This window comes from Podarcis muralis, chromosome 2 (assembly GCF_964188315.1).
Source record: "Podarcis muralis chromosome 2, rPodMur119.hap1.1, whole genome shotgun sequence".
Classification (NCBI taxonomy): Eukaryota; Metazoa; Chordata; class Lepidosauria; order Squamata; family Lacertidae; genus Podarcis; species Podarcis muralis.
Genome location: NC_135656.1, coordinates 109,043,382 through 109,064,547, shown reverse-complemented (window position 1 = coordinate 109,064,547; position 21,166 = coordinate 109,043,382). Strand labels below are relative to the sequence as shown.

At 46.2% G+C, this 21,166-nt stretch overlaps 1 protein-coding gene across 4 annotated transcripts in view; it reads left to right on the top strand.

Annotated features, from left to right (window-relative positions):
* Positions 1-19,328, top strand: part of VARS2 (valyl-tRNA synthetase 2, mitochondrial) — a 35,403-nt gene extending 16,075 nt beyond the window's left edge. For 3 of the 4 annotated variants that reach the window (XM_077925180.1, XM_077925182.1, XM_077925184.1), the window contains 15 exons: positions 1,331-1,407; positions 3,143-3,230; positions 3,364-3,472; positions 4,235-4,305; positions 5,591-5,716; positions 7,760-7,864; positions 8,480-8,548; positions 8,658-8,736; positions 9,289-9,416; positions 10,321-10,473; positions 11,973-12,182; positions 13,561-13,672; positions 13,987-14,168; positions 16,265-16,414; positions 18,009-19,328. In XM_077925180.1, coding sequence (XP_077781306.1) covers positions 1,331-1,407; positions 3,143-3,230; positions 3,364-3,472; positions 4,235-4,305; positions 5,591-5,716; positions 7,760-7,864; positions 8,480-8,548; positions 8,658-8,736; positions 9,289-9,416; positions 10,321-10,473; positions 11,973-12,182; positions 13,561-13,672; positions 13,987-14,168; positions 16,265-16,414; positions 18,009-18,110 — 1,761 coding nt within the window. In that variant the 3' untranslated portion in view covers positions 18,111-19,328. The remainder of the gene's footprint in view (positions 1-1,330; positions 1,408-3,142; positions 3,231-3,363; positions 3,473-4,234; positions 4,306-5,590; positions 5,717-7,759; positions 7,865-8,479; positions 8,549-8,657; positions 8,737-9,288; positions 9,417-10,320; positions 10,474-11,972; positions 12,183-13,560; positions 13,673-13,986; positions 14,169-16,264; positions 16,415-18,008) is intronic. The other variant, XM_077925181.1, reaches the window with a different exon arrangement.
* The last annotated feature ends 1,838 nt before the right edge of the window (positions 19,329-21,166 follow it).

Genomic DNA, 21,166 nt, shown 5'->3' with positions numbered 1-21,166 from the left:
CCGCCCAACTGGCTGGGTTTCCCCAGCCACTCTGGGCGGCTTCCAACAGAATATTAAAATACAATAACCTATTAAACATTAAAAGCTTCCCTAAAAAGGGCTGCCTTCAGATGTCTTCTAAAAGTCTGGTAGTTGTTTATCTCTTTGACATCTGTTGGAAGGGCGTTCCACAGGGCGGGTGCCACTACCGAGAAGGCCCTCTGCCTGGTTCCCTGTAACTTGGCTTCTTGCAGTGAGGGAACCGCCAGAAGACCTTTGGCGCTGGACCTCAGTGTCCGGGTAGAGCAATGGGGGTGGAGACGCTCCTTCAGGTATACTGGGCTGAGGCCATTTAGGGCTTTAAAGGTCAGCACCAACACTTTGAATTGTGGCAGTGTGAGACAGCACAAAGTGTCCCGCTAACGCAACAGTACTTGCCCCCTTCTCCTCCTCTGCGATGCTTCCTTAAATCAGCTCTTTGGATTCGGGAAAGTCCCCAGAACAGCTCGTGGGGGGAGGAGAGGAGAGATTGGCCCATCTGACAAGCAGAAATGCTTGCTCTGATGGAATGATCACATTAAAGGTAAAGGGACCCCTGACCATTAGATCCAGTTGTGACCGACTCTGGGGTTGCGGTGCTCATCTTGCTTTACTGGCCAAGGGAGCCGGCGTACAGCTTCTGGGTCATGTGGCCGGCATGACTAAGCCGCTTCTGGCGAATCAGAGCAGCGCACGGAAACGCTGTTTACCTTCCCGCCACAGTGGTACCTGTCGAACCCTAACCCTAACCCTAACCTTCTGATCGGCAAGTCCTAGGCTCTGTGCTTTAACCCACAGCACCACCTGCGTCCCAATGATCACATTACGTGATGTTGAATGCCACCCATGGAGTTACTGGCGATTACTAGTCATGATGGCTAGATGCCATTTGCAGAATCAGAGGCAACCTTCATCTGAACTTCAGTTGCCAGAGAACCAAGAGTGGGGAAGTGTTTTGGTTTGACTCGTCGCCTGCTTGCATGTTTCCTGGGGGCATCTCATTGGTTACTAAGAGATAGAAAGATGCACTTCTCCACCTAATAATAATAATAATAATAATAATAATAATAATAATAATAATTTATTTATACCCCGCCCTCCCCAGCCAGAGCTGGGCTCAGAGTGACTAACACCAATAAAACCACAGTAAAAATATAATAGGGGGGGAAAGAGGGGGGGAAGGGGGAAAACCAATTTAAAATACAGGTTAAAATGCAATTTAAAATGCAGCCTCATTTTAAAGTAGCTGATAAATCAAGGTATCAGCTTGCCCTGAATTGAGTTAACCAGGTTCATCTGTTTCTTCCCTAAGGCTGTGGAGTCCGGATTCTTGAAGTTGACCCCTAAATTCCATGAGAAAAACTGGAGGACTTGGCTCTCGAATACCAGGTAAGATAAGGGAGCCCTGCCTCTTTGATCACCTGTGTTCTTCTTTTCCTCCTTCCAAGACTTGATGTATCTCTTAGGACTGGCCAATCAGGACTCATATGAGTGAGAGCCAGTTCAAATAACAGCTTCCTCTACGCTAGACCATTGAACACTGCGTTACTCTCTTGGGCTATTCATTTATTCAGCCTGTATTGCTTACTCTGAAAATAAATTTGTGGAGTGCTTTCAGGTGCTCCGCTGTCTTGAGCAGGATTTTTACCCATCACGAATATACCTGGGGTGCTTTTTTCTTGGAGATGACCAGGATAGAGCTTAAGGCCTTCTGCATTTAAAGCATGCACTCTTTCCCCAGAGCTGTGGTCCCTTTTTCTGTTCCACCTTCCCATTTCAGCTCTCTGGCACCCTATCTGCATAACCTAGCAATTCTAAAATATAGATGCGTTTTTACTCTCCCAAGATTGAATGTATTGCCCTTGGCTGTACTTGAGGGACGATTACAACAGATTCCACACAAAAAATGTTTATGTCCCTGTGGAGATGGCAGTCCCGAATCAGTGGTGCATGCCCTTCTGGCTTGCACTCTTTATAAAGACTTGAGGAATGAGATTATCACCCCTCTTTTCTTGTCCATTCCGGGTCGCCCAACCACTGCCACAGTGTCCTTTCTCTTGGCAGATCAAGATGAGCAGGTGACAGCAAAGGTTGCAAGGTTTTTAGCTGGGGCAATCTGAGTAAGATCCACCATTTGACTATTGATTCAAAACCCCTAAATGTATTTTATATAATTGACTTTTTATTTCTATTCTTTGTATATTGTATTGTTGTTTTACTGCTATGGCCGATGGCTAACGCAAATAAAGATTCATTCATTCCTGTTGTAATGAAGAGGGATTTTGGCTGCAATTCTATGGCCGTTGGGGTGGGCTGGCAGCACTTACCTGACCTCCTGTTGCCCGCATTAGTGTGTTTGCACCGCACCTACCTCGCTGCCACCTCTCCCTCTTAGTAAGCCAGTGTGGTGTAGTGGTTAAGAGCAGTAGACTCGTAATCCGGTGAACCGGGTTCGATTCCCCGCTCCTTCACATGCAACTGCTGGGTGACCTTGGGCTAGTCACACTTCTCTGAAGTGTCTCAGCCCCACTCACAGAGTGTTTGTTGTGGGGGAGGAAGGGAAAAAAGAATGGTAGCCGCTTTGAGACTCCTTAGGGTAGTGATAAAGCGGAATATCAAATCCAAACTCCTCCTCCTCCTCCTCTTCTTCTTCTAAGTGGCGACACTGGTTATGGGTCGCTGCCCCCTGGGTATAAGCCCCATTGAACTTGATGGGACTTAACAGAGATGCTTCTGTGAAATCTCCCTCTTGTACGTGGGAGGTGCTGTTTTGGCTATGCAAGCAGAGGCGCTCCCAGCCTGAACACCACAAATAAAGGGAATAATTATTCCAGAAGCATCTAGCTAGCCCAGCCTGATGCCATCCAGCTGCAGAGATCTTCTATTGAGCAAGCGTTATATAAATGTTGTTAAAAAAAGTTTTGGGGACCATAAGTCCCATCATCAACCTCCACAAACTTGGCTAATGGTCAGGGATGATGGGAGTTGTAGTCCAAAACCTGGAGGGCACCATGTTGAGGAAAGCAGAGCTAGACGGACATTCATTTGATCTAGTAAGTGGCCCTTGTGTTCTTGAAATCCAAATGGCATCATTTTGATTGATTTTCTCCTCCCTCCTGCTCAGTGACTGGTGCATTTCTCGCCAGTTGTGGTGGGGTCATCAGATTCCAGCCTATCGGGTGACGGTTCCCGGATCACCAGCTGCAGCAGAGGTGAGTTTTAGCTTCATTGACTGGGTATCAGCCACCGTAGCAAAGGAGTTGGCAGGGTTGTGGTTGGAAATGAGTCTGGCGCCTCCGGCCCTAGTTGCAATGCGACTTCCGCTTCTTTTCATCTGCATTGCAGCAGGAGGAGAGCGATGGATTATGGGTAGTGGGCAGGACAGAAGCAGAAGCTCGGCGGAAAGCAGCAGGCATGCTGGGAAAACCAGAAGTGGATCTGGAGCTGGTGAGAGGTAAGGCAGCAGCACAAATATTCGTACTTCTGGGAGGGAGAGTGCGAATGTGTCCGGCCGAACGCAAGGAAGTGCTTGAAATGAAATTTGGTGGCCTTTGTGATGGAACTGAGCCAACGTCGTTCTCCGTCACACATCCCTACTTTTCCTTTCCATCCCCATCACCTTGAGAAATTGCTTACATTGCCAGATACTCTGCGCATTCCTATAAGGAAGCCTTCTAAGAACCATACATGGCCTCAACCCTGAAGAAGCGTCTCCACCCCCATCATTCTGCCCGGACACTGAGGTCCAGTACTGAGGGCCTTCTGGCGATTCCCTCACTGCAAGAAGCAAAGTTACAGGGAACCAGGCAGAGGGCCTTCTTGGTGGTGGCACCCGCCCTGTGGAATGCCCTCCCATCAGATGTCAAGGAAATAAACAACTATCTGACTTTCAGAAGACATCTGAAGATAGCCCTGTATAGGGAGGTTTTCAATGTCTGAAGTTTTTAACATCTGATGTTTTATCGTGTTCTTAATATTTAGAGTGGCTGGGGAAACCCAGCCAGAAGGGTTGGATATAAATACATTATTATTATTATTATTATTATTATTATTATTATTATTATTATTATTATTATTATAATACATTGCAGATGGGGTGGGGGACAATCTGGATGGGGACTTTGGGATGGGGACTGGAGGGCCTTTAAACTCCTCCAGATCAGGCACCCTGGGCCTTTTGAATAAAACATTCACATTTGTTTTTTGTTTTCACCAGATGCTGATGTCCTGGACACTTGGTTCTCATCCGGACTTTTCCCTTTCGCTGCACTGGGCTGGCCCCATAAGGTGAGTAGAACTGGGAGTGACAAGGAGCTGAAGAGCCGCATGTTCACCCTGCCCCTGGCCAAGAAGAAGACGGCCAGTGAGTAGTATAATGGGGGTGCCATACTTACCTCTCCCCTTACAGCAACCCCAGGCATACATCCTCATGACCTCAAAGTCCCATCAGTCCTAGCCAGCATAGCCAATGTTGAGGGATGATGGGAGTTGGAGTCCAGCATCTCCAGCCCTGCCTTGGAGGTAGCATGTATGGCTTCTTGTTCACTTGCCATGGGTGAAGCATGAACAGCAGGCAGGATATTTTTAATGGGAGGCATGGCAGCACTCTTCTTGTGATCAGTCCTCTGTATGATTAACTTTTTGCACCACAGATAGAGGTTTGGTTTTGGTTTTTTAGCTGAGCAAGTGTAGTCTTTAAGCTTGACTTTGCAATATGCTTTTGAGTTGGGTTAATACTCCTCCCATTTTCTAAATGGGGCGCCAAGACTTAAGTGTTTGTTTCAAGGCTATTTGGTGAGCTGCTGGCTCTGGTTCTCCCAGGTCCATATCAAATGTTCAGCTTCACTAAACATTCTCTTTATCATGAGATTGGTCCAGAAACAGAGGGAGGCAGGAGGAATGGAGGTACTATTATAGGTCTGGTGTAGGTAGGCTTGCCATACATCTGGAAAATTCCGGACATGCACGGAAATTAGACACCTAAAATGACGTCTAGGGAGAATTTTCAAATCTTAAGAGATGTCAGGAATTTCCAGGATGTATGGCAAACCAGAGTTTCTTTCAGTTTTCTGGGTCCCGTCCCCCCCGTGTTGATTTTAAAATTATTATTATTATTATTTTATTCTGGGAGAGGCTGCACCCCAGCAGCAATGGAAGTGACAAGAGGTCACTTCCCTTGGCTGGGGAGTTGGGGGAGAGAAGAAGGAGGGTGGGGAAGGGAGGAAGGCGCCGCCGCCATGAGCTTGGCCATTTTCACTTTGGGGGTGGTGTTTCCAGGGGTTTTTTGCATATATTTTTTTTAAAGTTTCCTTTCGGAGCTGGGCAGAGTGGGCATCCAGATGTGCTGGGCGGCGATTGCCTTCTTCCCTTCACAGTCTTGCGACGGGAAAGCCAGCAGATCTCCTCCAGGGGTGGCGGTTAGTCATAAAACCCTGCAAAATGTGCCAGTTTGGGGCAGAAAAGAAAAGCTCAACAGCGTTGGGGGTGTCAGGAATGTTCCTTTTTGAAATATGGCGAGCCTAGATGTGGGGCGCGTGCTGACGCCACTGGTCCTGCCTTCGTCCCCCTGCAGACAGAAGATCTCCAGCAGTTCTACCCCAATAGCCTTTTGGAGACTGGGAGTGACCTTCTCTTCTTCTGGGTGGCCCGGATGGTGATGCTGGGGAAAGAGTTGACCGGAGAGCTACCTTTTTCTCAGGTATGGATTGGATGCTAGAAATTCTGTACTTCGGTTCCTGGAGGGCATTACGAGAAGATCCACGGGACTGAGAGAAGCAAAGTGTGAGCCCTAACTATTTATCCACAACTTATACAGTGGTACCTCGGGTTACATACACTTCAGGTTACATATGCTTCAGGTTACAGACTCCACTAACCCAGAAATAGTGCTTCAGGTTACAAACTTTGCTTCAGGATGAGAACAGAAATTGTGCTCCAGCAGCACAGCAGCAGCTCGAGGCCCCATTAGCTAAAGTGGTGCTTCAGGTTAAGAACAGTTTCAGGTTAAGTACGGACCTCCGGAACGAATTAAGTACTTAACCCGAGGTACCACTGTAATGTACTTCCTGATTATCAACACAGGATATGTGAGCACAGCTGTTGAAGAGGTGCTTGCAATTGGTTTATCGCAACCTGCATTTAAAAAATACTACAGTGGTGCCTCGCAAGACGAAAATAATCCGTTCTGCGAGTCTCTTTGTCTAGCGGTTTTTTCGTTTTGCAAAGCAACCCTATTAGCGGATTAGCGCTATTAGCAGCTTAGCGGCTATTAAAGGCTTAGCGGCTTAGCGGCTATTAAAGGCTTAGCGGCTAAAAGGCTATTAGCGGCTTAGCGGCTTAGAAAACGGGGGGGGGGGGAGCGAAAAAAATTGCAAGGCTCGCAAGACGTTTTCGTCTTGCAAAGCAAGCCCATAGGGGAAATCGTCTTGCGAAGCGCATCGAAAAACGGAAAACCCTTTCGTCTAGCGGGTTTTTTGTCTTGCGAGGCATTCGTCTTGCGGGGCACCACTGTACTCTACCTTTCTGTCCTCCTGAGTCTTAAAATTGGTGTGATAAGAACTTCATTCCCAGGCGGCCAGGTTTTTTATTTTATTTTGATTAATCCCCACCACTTGCTTTAACCTGAATTATCGTGTTTATCGTGCTTCTGTTCTCCTGGGTCATCATGGTGGGGCTAGAATTGCCTTTTAGATTCTCCTTCTGTGTGTTCTATTTGAAGAAATGTAGTGCATACAGGGCATGGATAGGAAGCCAGCGGCCCTCCAATCGTTGTGTTACAACCCCCATCGTTATGCCAGCGGGGGCTGATGAAAATCCCAACAGTATTTGGGCAGCCATGGGCAGGAGCGGCGCAGCCCATTTGGCCACTTGAGGTGAAACAGGAAACGCCACCCTGCTCTGCCGCTCCTGCCACCCCCATTTCAACGCTGCTGCCACAGAGTTCCTATCTTTGGACTAGGGATAACATGCAGCAGTTTGTGATCTTGAGAAACTGTAGCTGTTTCAGAAAAGAGAACTACTGTGTTGTCGTTTAGTCGTGTCCAACTCTTTGTGACCCGATGGACCAGAGCACGCCAGGCACTCTGCCTCCCACAGTTTGGTCAAACTCATGCTGGTAGCTTCGAGAACACTGTCCAACCATCTCATCCTCTGTCGTCCCCTTCTCCTTGTGCCCTCCATCTTTTCCAGGGAGTCTTCTCTTCTCATGAGGTGGCCAAAGTATTGGAGCCTCAGCTTCAGGATCTGTCCTTCCACTGAGCATTCAGGCCTGATTTCCTTAAGAATGGATAGGTTTGATCTTCTTGCAGTCCATGGGACTCTCAAGAGTCTCCTCCAGCACCAGAATTCAAAAGCATCCATTCTTCGGCGATCAGCCTTCTTTATGGTCCAGCTCTCACTTCCATACATCACTACTGGGAAAACCATAGCTTTAACTATACCGGCCTTTGTTGGCAAGGTGATGTCTCTGCTTTTTAACATGCAGCAGTTTGTGATCTTGAGAAACTGTAGCTGTTTCAGAAAAGAGAACTACTGTAGTCTGTGATTTGTAAGCATACAGACCAAAGTCTCACGAATCTACCAATTCAAATAATAACACAAGGCTGCATTCCATGTGTTCCTTGTGCCTTCCCATGGTTGTTATTTTATAGTATGGGTTGCCCTTGCTTTTCCTCGATATCCTGTTGGTGCTCTCTGCAGAGTTTTGAAGACATAACACATTTCCTGTCTCTCTCCCTTTCAGGTTTCCCTTCACTCAATGGTCCGTGATGCTCATGGCAGAAAGATGAGCAAATCTCTTGGGAATGTGATCAACCCTTTGGATGTGATTTATGGTGCTCCCTTGCAGGTACTTAACTGTTCAGAAAATTGGAACAAGTCTTTCTCTTCACCCTCTGTAGACCTTGACATCCCACTGCGTTGTCTGCTCTTGTAAAGGACTGTGGCCCTAGTATTTTTCTTATTATAACACATGTCTTTATGATTATGCCATCAAAAGTAACTAATAAAAGGTTTCCTTACACCAGGTATGTCCAACTCCCAAGAGAATGCAATCTACTCACAGTGTAAAAAACTGCCCTCCATTATCATTTTTAGGGAGCCCCAGAGTTTGCTGAGCGTCCTGCAGCCAATAAGAAGCCGTGCCTTACATGCAGCTTCCAAAAATCATTTGAAAACAATCGCTACCGGTTTTAGATCGTTCGGGAGCCAAAACGTTCGAGTTTGAAGGCGTTCGGCTTCCGAGGTTCCACTGTATCCATAGCTGGGAGGTTTAGAAACCTGCTTGAAAAATAAAGTTAAAAATGCTGAAATTCTTGTGATGTTATATGCTGCCTAAGGTTCTGTGTATATGGTATAGCCCTAAGCAGGGAAAACCCTGGAAAGCCAGTCTTGATTTCCCTTTATCTCTGGCTCCTCCTCTCCCTGAAGTTTCCCTCTTATTATTATTATTTATTGTTTTCAGGTGCTACAGGAGAAGCTTCAAAATAGCAATCTGGACCTGAGAGAGGTTGCCATTGCTATGGAAGGCCAGGTCGGTTCCTCCCCACACCTCACCCCGCCCTCCAGCCGGACCCACTCACCCTTTTGTTTTATGGGGTTCCTGTGTGTTCTCACCTCCTCCTATCATTGTCCCTTTCCAGCAGCGAGATTTTCCTCAAGGAATTCCCGAATGTGGAACCGATGCCCTCAGGTTCGCTCTCTGCTCCTATTCTGCCCAAGGTGAGAAGCTGGAACGTTCCCCTTTATTTTCTGGGGGGGCCTGTCCATGAAATAACCAAAGGAGAAGTTCCTGGCATTTCCAGTTGTGACTGGGAGAGATCCCTGTCTGTAATCCTGGAGATGCCGGACTCAGGGCGGCTAACAAGCAATAATAAAACAAGTTGAATGAATACAACTTAAAAACAAGATTAAAATACAACATTAAAAATATAGAAACATTATAATATTAAAATGCAGCCTCATCACAGGAGGAGAAAGGGAAAAGAAAAAAGAAAGAGGGAGAGGGAATCAAATTGGCTCCAAGCCAAAGGCCAGGCGGAACAACTCTGTCTTACACGCCCTGCGGAAAGAAATCAGATCCTGTGTTGAAAAGGCCCTGGCTCTGGTTGAAGCTAATCTAACTTCCTTAGGGCCCGGGACCTCTAGGGTGTTGCTATATATGGACCTTAAGGCTCTCCGTGGGGCATACCGGGAGAGGCGGTCCCGTAGGTACGGGGATGTGGCCGACTTGGAAACTGAGGCTCTTAACATCACATGCATTCCCTTCCTCAGGTGATGGCATTAACCTCGACGTGGCTGCGGTGGAGAGCGCCAGTCGTTTCTGCAACAAAGTGTGGAATGCCCTGAAGTTTACTTTGGGAGCCTTGGGGGAAGGATTTACCCCACTGGAGCCAGAGAAGGTAACTGGGAATGTGTGTATGCAGGGAAAGGGGTGATTTGCTTACAGAATATGTTGGACGTCTGTCTGTCTGTCTTTGTGCTGTGTAAAACGCAGACTGAAGAATAGAGGTCTCCCGAAGAAACAAACATCTCCTCAACCTTTCAGCACACCTAGGATTTGACTAGTAAGCGTTTTCTGCACTCGCCTACCACACTGACAGCCGAATCCTAGACACGTTGGCTCAAAAGTCAGTTCCACTGGGCGAAGTTTTAAATGTTTGCCGCTACTGCGGCTTGTGTTTTGTTAGCCCCAAAATGGAAAATAAGCGAGGTCCCAACTAAAGAAGAATGGCAACTTAAACTGATGGAATACGTGCCGCTCGCGGACTTAATATACAGAACATGGGTAGGCAAACTAAGGGCCAGATCCCCCCAATTGCCTTCTTAATCTGGTCCGTGGACGGTCCGGGAATCAGCGTGTTTTTACATGAGTAGAATGTGCCCTTTTATTTAAAATGCATCTCTGAGTTATTTTGGGGCATAGGAATTCGTTCATTTCCCCCCCAAAAAATATAGTCTGGCCTCCCACAAGGTCTGAGGGACAGTGGACCAGTGCCCTGCTGAAAAAGTTTGCTGACCCCTGATATAGAATAAGAGAACAAGAAGAAAATACGTTTAGAGAAGATTGGAAAATGTTTATTGAATATATGGGGGGGGGAATTGTGTACAATTGAAAACGTTAAGATAAATTCAACAGTGTAAATAGGTTTTGATGGACGTAATAATGGAATACTGAATGGTTTAGTTTATGTAAAATATGCAGGGATTTATGGCCTCTGTCTTGAGTTGCATGAGAGAAAAAAGGTGGGGTAGAAATTTTAATACACTGAAATACTTCTGCCACTCATTTGCCTCTTCCTCCAGGTCTTCCCTAGCTCCCCAATGGAGCGCTGGATCCTCAGTCGTCTCTACCACACAGCGGAAGATTGTGCCCGGAGGTTTGAAGGGTACGAACTGCATTCTGTCGCGTCCTCGGTCCATCTTTTCTGGCTGCACGATTTCTGCGATAACTACTTGGTGAGCTCTGCCTGTGGGTTCAGATTCCTACCACCTCTCTGGGAGTGAGATGGGCAGGACTAGGTTGCAGCCTGAGCAGTGTAAAACTTGCAGGTCAAGATGCAGGTGGGCATCGTCTAGGGCAGCGGTTCTTGACCTGTGGGTCCCCAGATGATGTTGGACTACAACTCCCATCATCCCTGAGCTCTGGCCTTGCTAGCTAGGGGTGATGGGAGTTGTAGTTCAACAACATCTGGGGACCCACAGGTTGAGAGGAGCTGGTCTAGGGAATATGATTTTGGTTCTCAGATTTTTTGTGAGATTTTTCACCGGAGGTGAGCCTTTGAGTAATCTGGGTGCTCTTTACGCTGAAGCAGGGGTTGATTTATTGCGGGTGGCAAGGTTAATTGTGGGGGAAAGGGGGCATGGAGAAAGAGAGAGAGAGAGGTGGCGACAGAAAGAGAATATGGAGTGCAGAAAGAGAAAGAATAGGATGTTGGGAGTGGCAGAGTGCTATTGCACGCATGTGCAGCTTATTATTATTATTATACCTCGGGTTACAGACACTTCAGGTTACAGATGCTTCAGGTTACAGACTCCGCTAACCCAAAAATAGTACCTCAGGTTAAGAACTTTGCTTCAGGATGAAAACAGAAATCGCGCAGCAGCGGTGCAGCGGCAGCAGGAGGCCCCATTAGCTAAGTGGTGCTTCAGGTTAAGAACAGTTTCAGGTTAAGAACAGACCTTCAGAATGAATTAAGTTCTTAACCCGAGGTACCACTGTATTATTATTATTATTATTATTATTATTTGAATTTATATACCGCCCTATACCTGGAGGTCTCAGGGCGGTTCACAGAAAAGATCACTATATATAAAATCAAAATAAAAACAATAACCTAGTAACCCACCCACCCCACACACAAATAGTCACATTTTTAAAGAGTATAGGATGTCAGTCAGGTCAACCAAAGGCCTGGTTAAAAAGGAACGTTTTTGCCTGGCGCCTAAAGGTGTATAATGAAGGCGCCAGGCAAACTTCCGTGGGGAGAGCATTCCACAGACAGGGAGCCGCTGCAGAGAAGGCCCCGTTCTCCAGGTGCAGGTTTCCCACAGTCATCTGGTCGGCCACGATGAGAAAAGGATGCTGGACTAGATTAGCCATTGGTGTGATCCAGCAGGCTCATTTTATGTCTTCCATCCTTTTTTGGGGGCTCTCTTCCCACCCACTGCTTGCATGTGCCCTCCAACAGGTTACCTCAAAGTAAAGGAAAAGTAAAGGAAAATATTCCCCCACCCCCATGCTGAACCATTTACAGATGCTTCATGAGCCCCTAAGTATATTACGGGACTACAACTCCTATTAGCTCCAGCTAGCCTGGATGACGATCAGGAGCGATGGGATTTGTAGTTTGTCAACATCTGGAGGGCCGCAGCTTCCCAACTCTGGCATGGAGTTGGATCTTCAGAAAGCATCTCTCTTCCCAGACGATGGTAACGCGCCTGTTTTTCATCCACAGGAGTCTGTGAAGCCCATATTGAGGAGCGGGGATCCATCTCGGCTACTCTCCACCCGTCGGACCTTGCACAGTTGTGCGGACGTGGCTCTGCGCCTCCTTTCTCCCTTTATGCCTTTCCTCACAGAGGAACTGTGGCAGCGCCTCCCCAGGATCGGCTCCCAGTCTCCTCCCAGTATCTGCGTGGCTAGATATCCCAGTGCGGAGCAACTGGTGAGGGCGTTTCCGGGGACCTGAAAGAAGGAAATGTGTTAAAATGGGGGGGGGGGGGAATCAAAATGGGGAATCAAAGTGATTCAGGGCTCACATGTGCATTTTCCATAAGTGCTTGTACAAGTTTACTTCATAAGCCTGGAGTACAGTGGTACCTTGGTTCTCAAACTTAATGCGTTCCGGAAGTCCGTTCCAAAACCAAAGTGTTCCAAACCAAGGCGGGCTTTCCCATAGAAAGTAATGCCCTTCAAGACTCTTAAAAACAACCCCTAAAACAGCGATTTAACATGAATTTTATTATCTAACGACACCATTGATCCATAAAATGAAAGCAATAATCAATGTACTGTCCTATAACATAAATAAGACAGTATTGTAGATGATGATGATAATAATAATAATAAATCTTACCTACACTGATGATAGTCATTGTTTGGATGGGGGACTTTTATCCATTTCCACAGTCACACAATCAATCAGTAGCTGAACTGGGTTCCACACAGTCACGAAAACAAATAAATTGAAAGAGCCTCAAAAGCAAAAACACAAAATAAATAGCAAAAACAAAAGCGCCAAACTTAATCAGTTCCGGAAGTCCATTTGTCTTCCAAAATGTTCAAAAACCAAGGCACAGCTTCTGATTGGTGCAGGCGCCCCGGAAACAATAGCCAACAGCCGCATTGGATGTTCGGCTTCTGAAAAGCGTTCACAAACTGGAACAGTTATTCCCAGAGTTCCCTGGGAAAGGGATTGGATAATTAAACCACTCTGAGAATTGTAACTCTGTGAGGGGAATAGGCATCTCCTAACAAGTCTCAGCACCATTAATAAACTGCTGCTCCCACAGTTCTTTGGGGAAAGGCATGACACTTAAATTGGTGTAAGGTTTTCTACAATATACAAGTTTCACGAACTAAATACGAAATACAATAGTGAACTTTAAAGGCATGGTGCAGGCATGGTTCTAATTCTAGAAGGAAAGAAGGATCTTTTCAAGTCGCCCCCCCCCCCCATTTCTATACCGCCTTATATTTTCAAGAAAAATCTCAAAGCTGTTTACAGCATATTAAACATCAATAAAACAATCCAGAATCAAACATTGCTGAAGAAAGTCAAATATAGCATATACAGTCAAAGAAACATAATTAACAGGAAACTAAAATATTATCTTAAAGATTTCAAAATAAAACATTACAAAGGAGGTCAGCTACAGAATACATATTTAACACAAACAAAGTTTTTTAAAAATCTTAAACATTCCAAAGGAAACATTGCTAAGTGAAGTTAAATATAAAATGCGCATTTGAAACAGCATAATTAGCAAGAGAATAAAATATTATCATAAGCATGACAGTTTCACCCTCCTCCACATTTCTAGGCTCACTGGTGTCATCCTGATGAAGAGGCAAACTTCCTGTTAGTACAGGAAGTCGTTAGAGCCGTCCGTGCCCTGAGGGCAACTTACCAGCTGACCAAAGCTCGGCCGACAGGTAAGACCTCTTAAGATGTCTGCTGTGTGGAGAACTGTTCATTTTGCACAAGGGCTTACTAAGAAAATATGGTCACTGGGATAGAAAAATAGTTCCCTCACTCCTGATAGAGCAGGTACCCCCAAACTCGGCCCTCCAGAGGTTTTGGGACTACAACTCCCATCATCCCTAGCTAACAGGACCAGTGGTCAGGGATGATGGGAATTGTAGTCCCAAAACATGGTATAACTGGTGCCCCCTTCCTCCAATTGGCTGATACCTTTGATTGTCTGAGGACAGTGGCTGTATTTTTAAATCTCTGTGTCTGTCCCTAGTGTATCTGGTTTGCCCAGAGGCAGTTCCCCGTGGCGTATATGAGACCTATCGAGAACCCCTGCAGACTTTGTCCTTGGCTGGAACTCTGAGACTCCTCTCAGGTATCGAGGGAGAAGAACTACCTGCGAGTTGCGTGGCTGCGAAGGGGCACGAGCACACTGCCATCTATGTGGATCTGCAGGTAATAATAATAATAATAATTTTTATTTACACCCCGCCCTCCCCAGCCAAGGCCGGGCTCAGGGCGGCTAACAAGCAATAATAAAACAAGTTGAATGAATACAACTTAAAAACAAGATTAAAATACAACATTAAAATATTGAAACTTTAAAATATTAAAATGCAGCCTCATCACAGGAGGAGAAAGGAAAAAGAAAAAAGAAAGAGGGGGAGGGAATCAAATTGGCTCCAAGCCAAAGCCTAGGCGGAACAATTCTGTCTTGCAGGCCCTGCGGAAAGAAATCAGATCCTGCAGGGCCCTGGTCTCATGAGACAGAGCGTTCCACCAGGCCGGAGCCAGTGTTGAAAAGGCCCTGGCTCTTGTTGAAGCTAATCTAACTTCCTTAGGGCCCGGGACCACTAGGGTGTTGCTATTTATGGACCTTGAGGCTCTCTGTGGGGCATACTGGGAGAGGCGGTCCCGTAGGTACGAGGGTCCTAGACCGTGAAGGGCTTTAAAGGTCAAAACCAGCACCTTAAATCTGACCCTGTACTCCACTGGGAGCCAGTGCAGCTGGAAAAGCACTGGGTGAATATGCTCCCATGGCATAATATGCTCCCGTGAGAAGCCTCGCTGCAGCATTCTGCACCCGCTAGAGTTCCTGGGGCAGCTTCAAGGGCAGCCCCGCGTAGAGCTAATTACAGTAGTCAAGCCTGGAGGTGACCGTCGCATGGATCACGGTGGCCAGGTCGGTAAGACCCAAGTTGGGGCAACTGCTTGGTTCAAGGAGACAGGTTCATAAGGAAACCAAAGAAAGGTGGTGGTATAAGGAAAAAAAACTGCTCCCTTTCCCTTATGGGGTATTCCAGAGCCCGTATAGAATCCTTAAGTGGGTTCCCTATTGGTAGGAGAAAACAGAGGCCAAGCAGAGTTATATTGAGAATCAAAGCGGCTAGTAAGCCTGATTTTTATCAAGGAACTGTTGCAATAGGGTCACCACTCGCAGGAGGGATGAGAACCCTGTACAATGGTGCACAAGCCCCTATATAGACTTTTGAAATTGCCCACCCTGTAGCCCAAGACCACCACCCCCTGAAACATCATACATACATCACAGAAGGAGGCCATCTACAGCAGAAATCCTGCCTGCCAGGAGACCTGATAATGGTCACTAATTGCATTACCTGGGCAGTTTGACCATTCTTTTGTGATGGTAAATACTTTTAGATCCTGAATCTGGTTGTACTATTTTATTGTTGATAGCTGCTCTGAGCCCGGCTTCGGCTGGGGAGGGCGGGATATAAATAACATTTATTTATTTATTTATTTATTTATTATTATTATTATTATTATTATTATTATTATTATTATTATTCATAGGCTCACCCTATTCATACACAAATATGCCCTTAAGGCAGGATTTGCAAGCCAAAAGACAATGGGAAGGCTTTCCCTATTTGCCTCCCTTATTGTAGAGGACCGGACGCGGGTGGCGCTGTGGGTAAAAGCCTCAGCGCCTAGGACTTGCCGATTGAAAGGTTGCGGTTCGAATCCCCGCGGCGGGGTGCGCTCCCGTCGCTTGGTCCCAGCGCCTGCCAACCTAGCAGTTCGAAAGCACCCCCGGGTGTAAGTAGATAAATAGGGACCGCTTACTAGCGGGAAGGTAAACGGCGTTCCGTGTGCTGCGCTGGCTCGCCAGATGCAGCTTGTCACGCTGGCCACGTGGCCCGGAAGTGTCTGCAGACAGCGCTGGCTCCTGGCCTATAGAGTGAGATGAGCGCACAACCCTAGAGTCTGGCAAGAGTCTGGTCCGTACGGGCAGGGGTACCTTTACCTTTATTGTAGAGGAACATTTGAGGTCATTGGGAGAGTAAAAATGGCATCAGAATTGCTCTTCTGTACTATTTCAGACACATGGTTTCATATATTTAGATATGTGTGCATTTATGAATATTCTACATTTGAGACCTTAAAATTCTTGTAACAGTGGTGACCAGGTGAAATGCATTGTGGGAGGATTATGGCCACCTTTCAGGGAGTAACTTCAATGGAGTCTAGAAGGAGGTTCTTTTAAATGTATATCATGCATTGAACCCGTGACTCTTCTCTCACCATAGGGATTGGTTGAACCCCAAAAGGAGCTCCTCAAATTTGCATCTCGGCAAAAGAAACTGGAGCGGCAGCTGGCAGATCTCACCGTACGGGTTCAAGGGGCCAGGTATCAGGAGCAGGTCTCCCCAAAAGCCAAACTGGATCACCAGCAAAAGGTATTAACTGCTATGGGAGGTGGCTATGGTTGCACACCACATTAAACAACAGGTAATGTTGTGTGGGTAAATTGTGGGACTTGGGTGGCGCTGTGGGTTAAACCACAGAGCCTAGGACTTGCCAATCAGAAGGTCGGCAGTTCAAATCCCTGCGACGGGGTGAGCTCCCGTTGCTCGGTCCCTGCTCCTGCCAACCTAGCAGTTCGAAAGCACATCAAAGTGCAAGTAGATAAATAGGTACCGCTCCAGTGGGAAGGTAAACGGCGTTTCCGTGTGCTGCTCTGGTTCACCAGAAGTGGCTTAGTCATGCTGGCCACATGACCCGGAAGCTGTACGCCGGCTCCCTCAGCCAATAAAGCGAGATGAGCGTCGCAACCCCAGAGTCGGCCACGACTGGACCTAATGGTCAGGGGTCACTTTACCTAATGTTTAATTGTGCAACACGAGTAAGTGGCAATCTGGATTGTGTGGCTCAAAAGTTGCTTCTTTGCTCTGGATTGTAACAAACTTTATTGCATTGTCTGAGCCCAAACTCGTGACTTTATTTTCGCCGAACGAAACTGCAAATGGTACTATGGTTTGGTTGGAGAGAAACAAACCTTTTGAGTGTCACCCAAAAAAGCATATGGGTATTTTCGAAATACTTCATTTTTGTTCTGGAAAACAATACTTTTTTCCCCCTTTCATTTTAGGCTTTCGACAAAAAAAAAAAAAATTCCTCATTATAATTTTCTTTTTCTTTTAACATCTTTATTGAAGGTTCAAAAAGTACATAGTTATATGTGCACTAAACATGGCAAGATGTAAATAAAAGAGAGAAAAAGATAAATAGAAACAGGGAACGGAAAGTAAGGGGGGGGAGGGAAAAACCCCCAAAACTGTATACCTTACAAGATTATTGTACTTCACCAGATCTTAACCTGGTGTAAGAATGGATTCCAAATATCATTGAATTTGTCCATGGCAAGTCTGCATTTATTTGCAAGTTGCTCATATGTTGCGAGTTTGTATAAGTCTTCAATCATAGAAGGGAGCCGCATTTTTATTTTTCCAATTCATCAGTATCACTATTTTGCTGTGGAAAGGGTATGGAGCCTCAGTGCCCTCATTATAATTTTCTTCTGTTATAATAGTATATCTGTCCTGTGCTTTGCTATTCAACCATAAACTGTTTCTTGGGGCTGATGTCTATAGGATTATACTGCAAGTTTCAGCAAACGAAATAGCATAAATACATGTTTGTGACATCCTTTGGGTATGAACTTGTGGGAAAATAAGTCTGTACAGTGGTACCTCTGGTTACGTACGTAATTCGTTCCGGAGGTCCGTTCTTAACCTGAAACTGTTCTTAACCTGAAGCACCACTTTAGCTAATGGGGCCTCCTGCTGCTGCTGTGCCACCACGGCGCGATTTCTGTTCTCATCCTGAAGCAAAGTTCTTAACCTGAAGCACTATTTCTGGGTTAGCGGAGTCTGTAACCTGAAGCGTATGTAACCTGAGGTACCACTGTATTAGTAACAGCCAACCCTCCTTATCTCACTGGTAGCAGTGATACTTCATCTGCGTGTTTAACGTTCTCCTTTTTTGTCACAGATTTCCTTGCTGCATTCCGAGCTGGAGCAAATAGAACAGGCCAAGTCAGCCCTCCAGAAGATGCCTGTGAGGCAGGGATTGTCTCCTGAACCACTTGAGTAGTGAGGACTGGCAGAATTAGCCTTAGGTGGATTAAATGAGAAGATATGGAAGACTGGGAAAAGAAGTTGGAAGCTCTGTGGGGTTCTGAGACACCCAGTTCTGCGATGGAGCCTGTCTTCCGGCAAGATGAAGGGTGGCGTTGGGTCGGCACACTGACTTGATTTTGAACACTTGGGGTCACCAGCTGGACTCCAGAAGCCTCCATGGACTGACATGCCGCCTTCACAAGTTTAGAGAAGGGATATTTTATCGCCAACAACAACAACAACAATAATTTATTATTTGTACCCTGCCCATCTGGCTGGGTTTCCCCAGCCACTCTGGGCAGCTTCCACAAAAACCAAAAATACAGTAAAATATCACACGTTAAAAACTTCCCTAAACAGGGCTGCCTTAAGATGTCTTCTGAATGTCAGGTTGTTGTTTATCTCTTTGACATCTGATGGGAGGGCGTTCCACAGGGCGGGCGCCACTACCGAGAAGGCCCTCTGCCTGGTTCCCTGTAGCTTTGCTTCTTGCAATGAGGGAACCGCCAGAAGGCCCTTGGCGCTGGACCTCAGCATCCGGGCAGAACGATGGGGGTGGAGACGCTCCTTCAGGTATACTGGTATACAAGGTTCAATGCCAGCCTTTACCACTGCAGAAGCTGTGGAACCGTTACAGCATGCCCTTACCCAACCACCGAGGGTCAATCTTGTGCCACAGGATAACCACACACAGTATGCTTGATGGGTTCAGCTGTTCAAAACCTTCTCCAGGCAACTTGTTCTCACTCTCCCATGGGATGCATTCACACAGAGAGAATAAATATGTGAGCCAGGCTGCCCATGGAGGAAGCCGCAGCTACCCACAAGTAATTCACACAACAGTGTTGCTGCGATTGTGGAAAAGTCTTCGTCTGTGGCTATCTGCTTTCTACACTAATTTTATCCATGCGATTGCACTCCAGAGACTGTTGGCACACACCATTCGGAAAAGGATTTGAACGCCTGAGCTTGTTGTCCCATCAATTTTATTTCATTTTAAAGAAAGAAATTTGGTCTTTGTAGTAAAACCAAAGGCTGTCTAAATTAATTTTCTTTCCTTTTCACTCCTTGTGATAATGCAGAGAGTTGAGAACGTATACACCGGCAAGGTTAACTATGCAGATTTAAGAGGCTTTCATGCCAAGATGAAGTGTAAAATAATGTTTGGAATTACATCTTCCTTTTAAGTCAATTCCTTTTAAGTCTTTCTTACCATTGCATTTTTGAACATGCAACGTGGATTTTGAACATGCAAAACATGGGCTTAATGCCCCCTGCAGGAGAGATTAAGGGCTGCAAATTGTGAAAGAGGTGTACGGGGAAAGAGAGCGATCGTAAACACCCCCCCCCCAATAGAGATGTCCATCTCAAGCACCCCTAAAAGTTCAAGATGCAATCTAGGTGATTAGGATCATGGGCAGCTCACTACATAACAAGACTTAGCAGGAGGCCAGGCTAAGGCTTGAAAGAGTTGCTCTAGCAAAAGGCTGGAGTGAAGTGTAGGTTTACTCAGACCTGCAGCCCAGGTGGGGGTCTCTTGGTCCATCACCTCCAGGTGCAAACTGCTTGAGGTTGATTCCAAACACCTGTTGTAGCACGAGAACAAAGGAACAAGAACAAGGGCTACAGCCAACTAAATTATTCCGAGAGCAGAACCATTGAAATTAATGGACCTAAGTTAACCATGTCCATTACAGTGGTACCTCGGGTTAAGTACTTAATGTTGGGAAACTGCCAGGGAGATATAGTCCATCATGGCCCCAAGCCGGCTGCCGAACGTCCATCGATCTCCCGTAGCCAGGCAGATCCAGCAGTTAGCGACACAAAGCCTCAGAAATAGTTTGCCACATTCCAGGCTTGTGCACACTGTTCTTTATCAGCAGAAACCACAGCCAGAAAGCTTGCACCGCAGAAGAGAGCATAATTTACAGACTTTATTTAGCGTTGAACAGAACAAAGGGAAAACATGACCGTTCTGAGTCAGTGACTCCGACCGACTGAAATCGAAAGGAAACAGCAAACATAAACATCCTCAACAGGAAATACGCAGACTCTGTGACTCACAAGCCTGCTCTCTCTTAAGGTGGAACGGAAATATCCTAACATCCTCCCCCTTTCCGTGTAACCTGTAGTACCTGTGGTTCACCCAATTGCAACCTCTGTGTGTAAACCTTAAGTTGTTCTTTGTTAACAACCTTAGACAACAGATCAGCAGGAATTTCATTTCCTGCCATGTAGGACACCCGAATCAGTCCCTTTTGAATACACTCTCTTGCACGATGTAGCTTAATCTGCAAGTACTTGGTTCTTTGCTTGCAACTCTCGGAGTTCAGCAAAGCCAAACACGATCTATTGTCTTGATACACTTGTATAGGACATTTCACAGAAACCCCGATGTCCTTAAACAGTTGCATCAACCATTCACAATCCATGAGTGAAAATGACAGAGCATTGAGTTCTGCTTCACAGGAACTTAGGCTCACTGTTGTTTGCTTCTTGCACAACCAGTCAAACAGGCAGTGGTTGTACATGTAGCATACTCCAGAAGTGCTTGTACCATCTGTGGTGTCACTTCCAAAACTTGCATCTGCAAAGATTTCAAGACCTCCAGTCTTCTGACTGGTGAACCTCAGCCTGTAGTGCATAGTCCCTTTCAAATAGCGGGCTATGCGCTTCAGAGCTTTCCAATCCTGAACCGTAGGATTGTTGGCATGTCTGCTAAGCAGATTACAGCTTACAGCTATGTCAGGTCTTGAACATCTGGCAATGAAATTCAGCTTGCCTAGAACGCATCTGTACAGCGTTGTGTCAGAAAACGCTTCAGCAGTACTGTCTACCTGGTAACCTGTCACCATCGGTGTGTCTGCTGGGTTTGCATCAACCAAATTCAACCTGGTTAATACATCAGCAATTTTCTGTGTTTGGTGTACCAGAAAATTACCTGCTTGGTCCTTCTCCACCTGCAGAGAAAGATAGTTTGATACCTCACCAAGATCCTTCATGTCAAAGTGCTCCTTCAGTTGAGCTAGG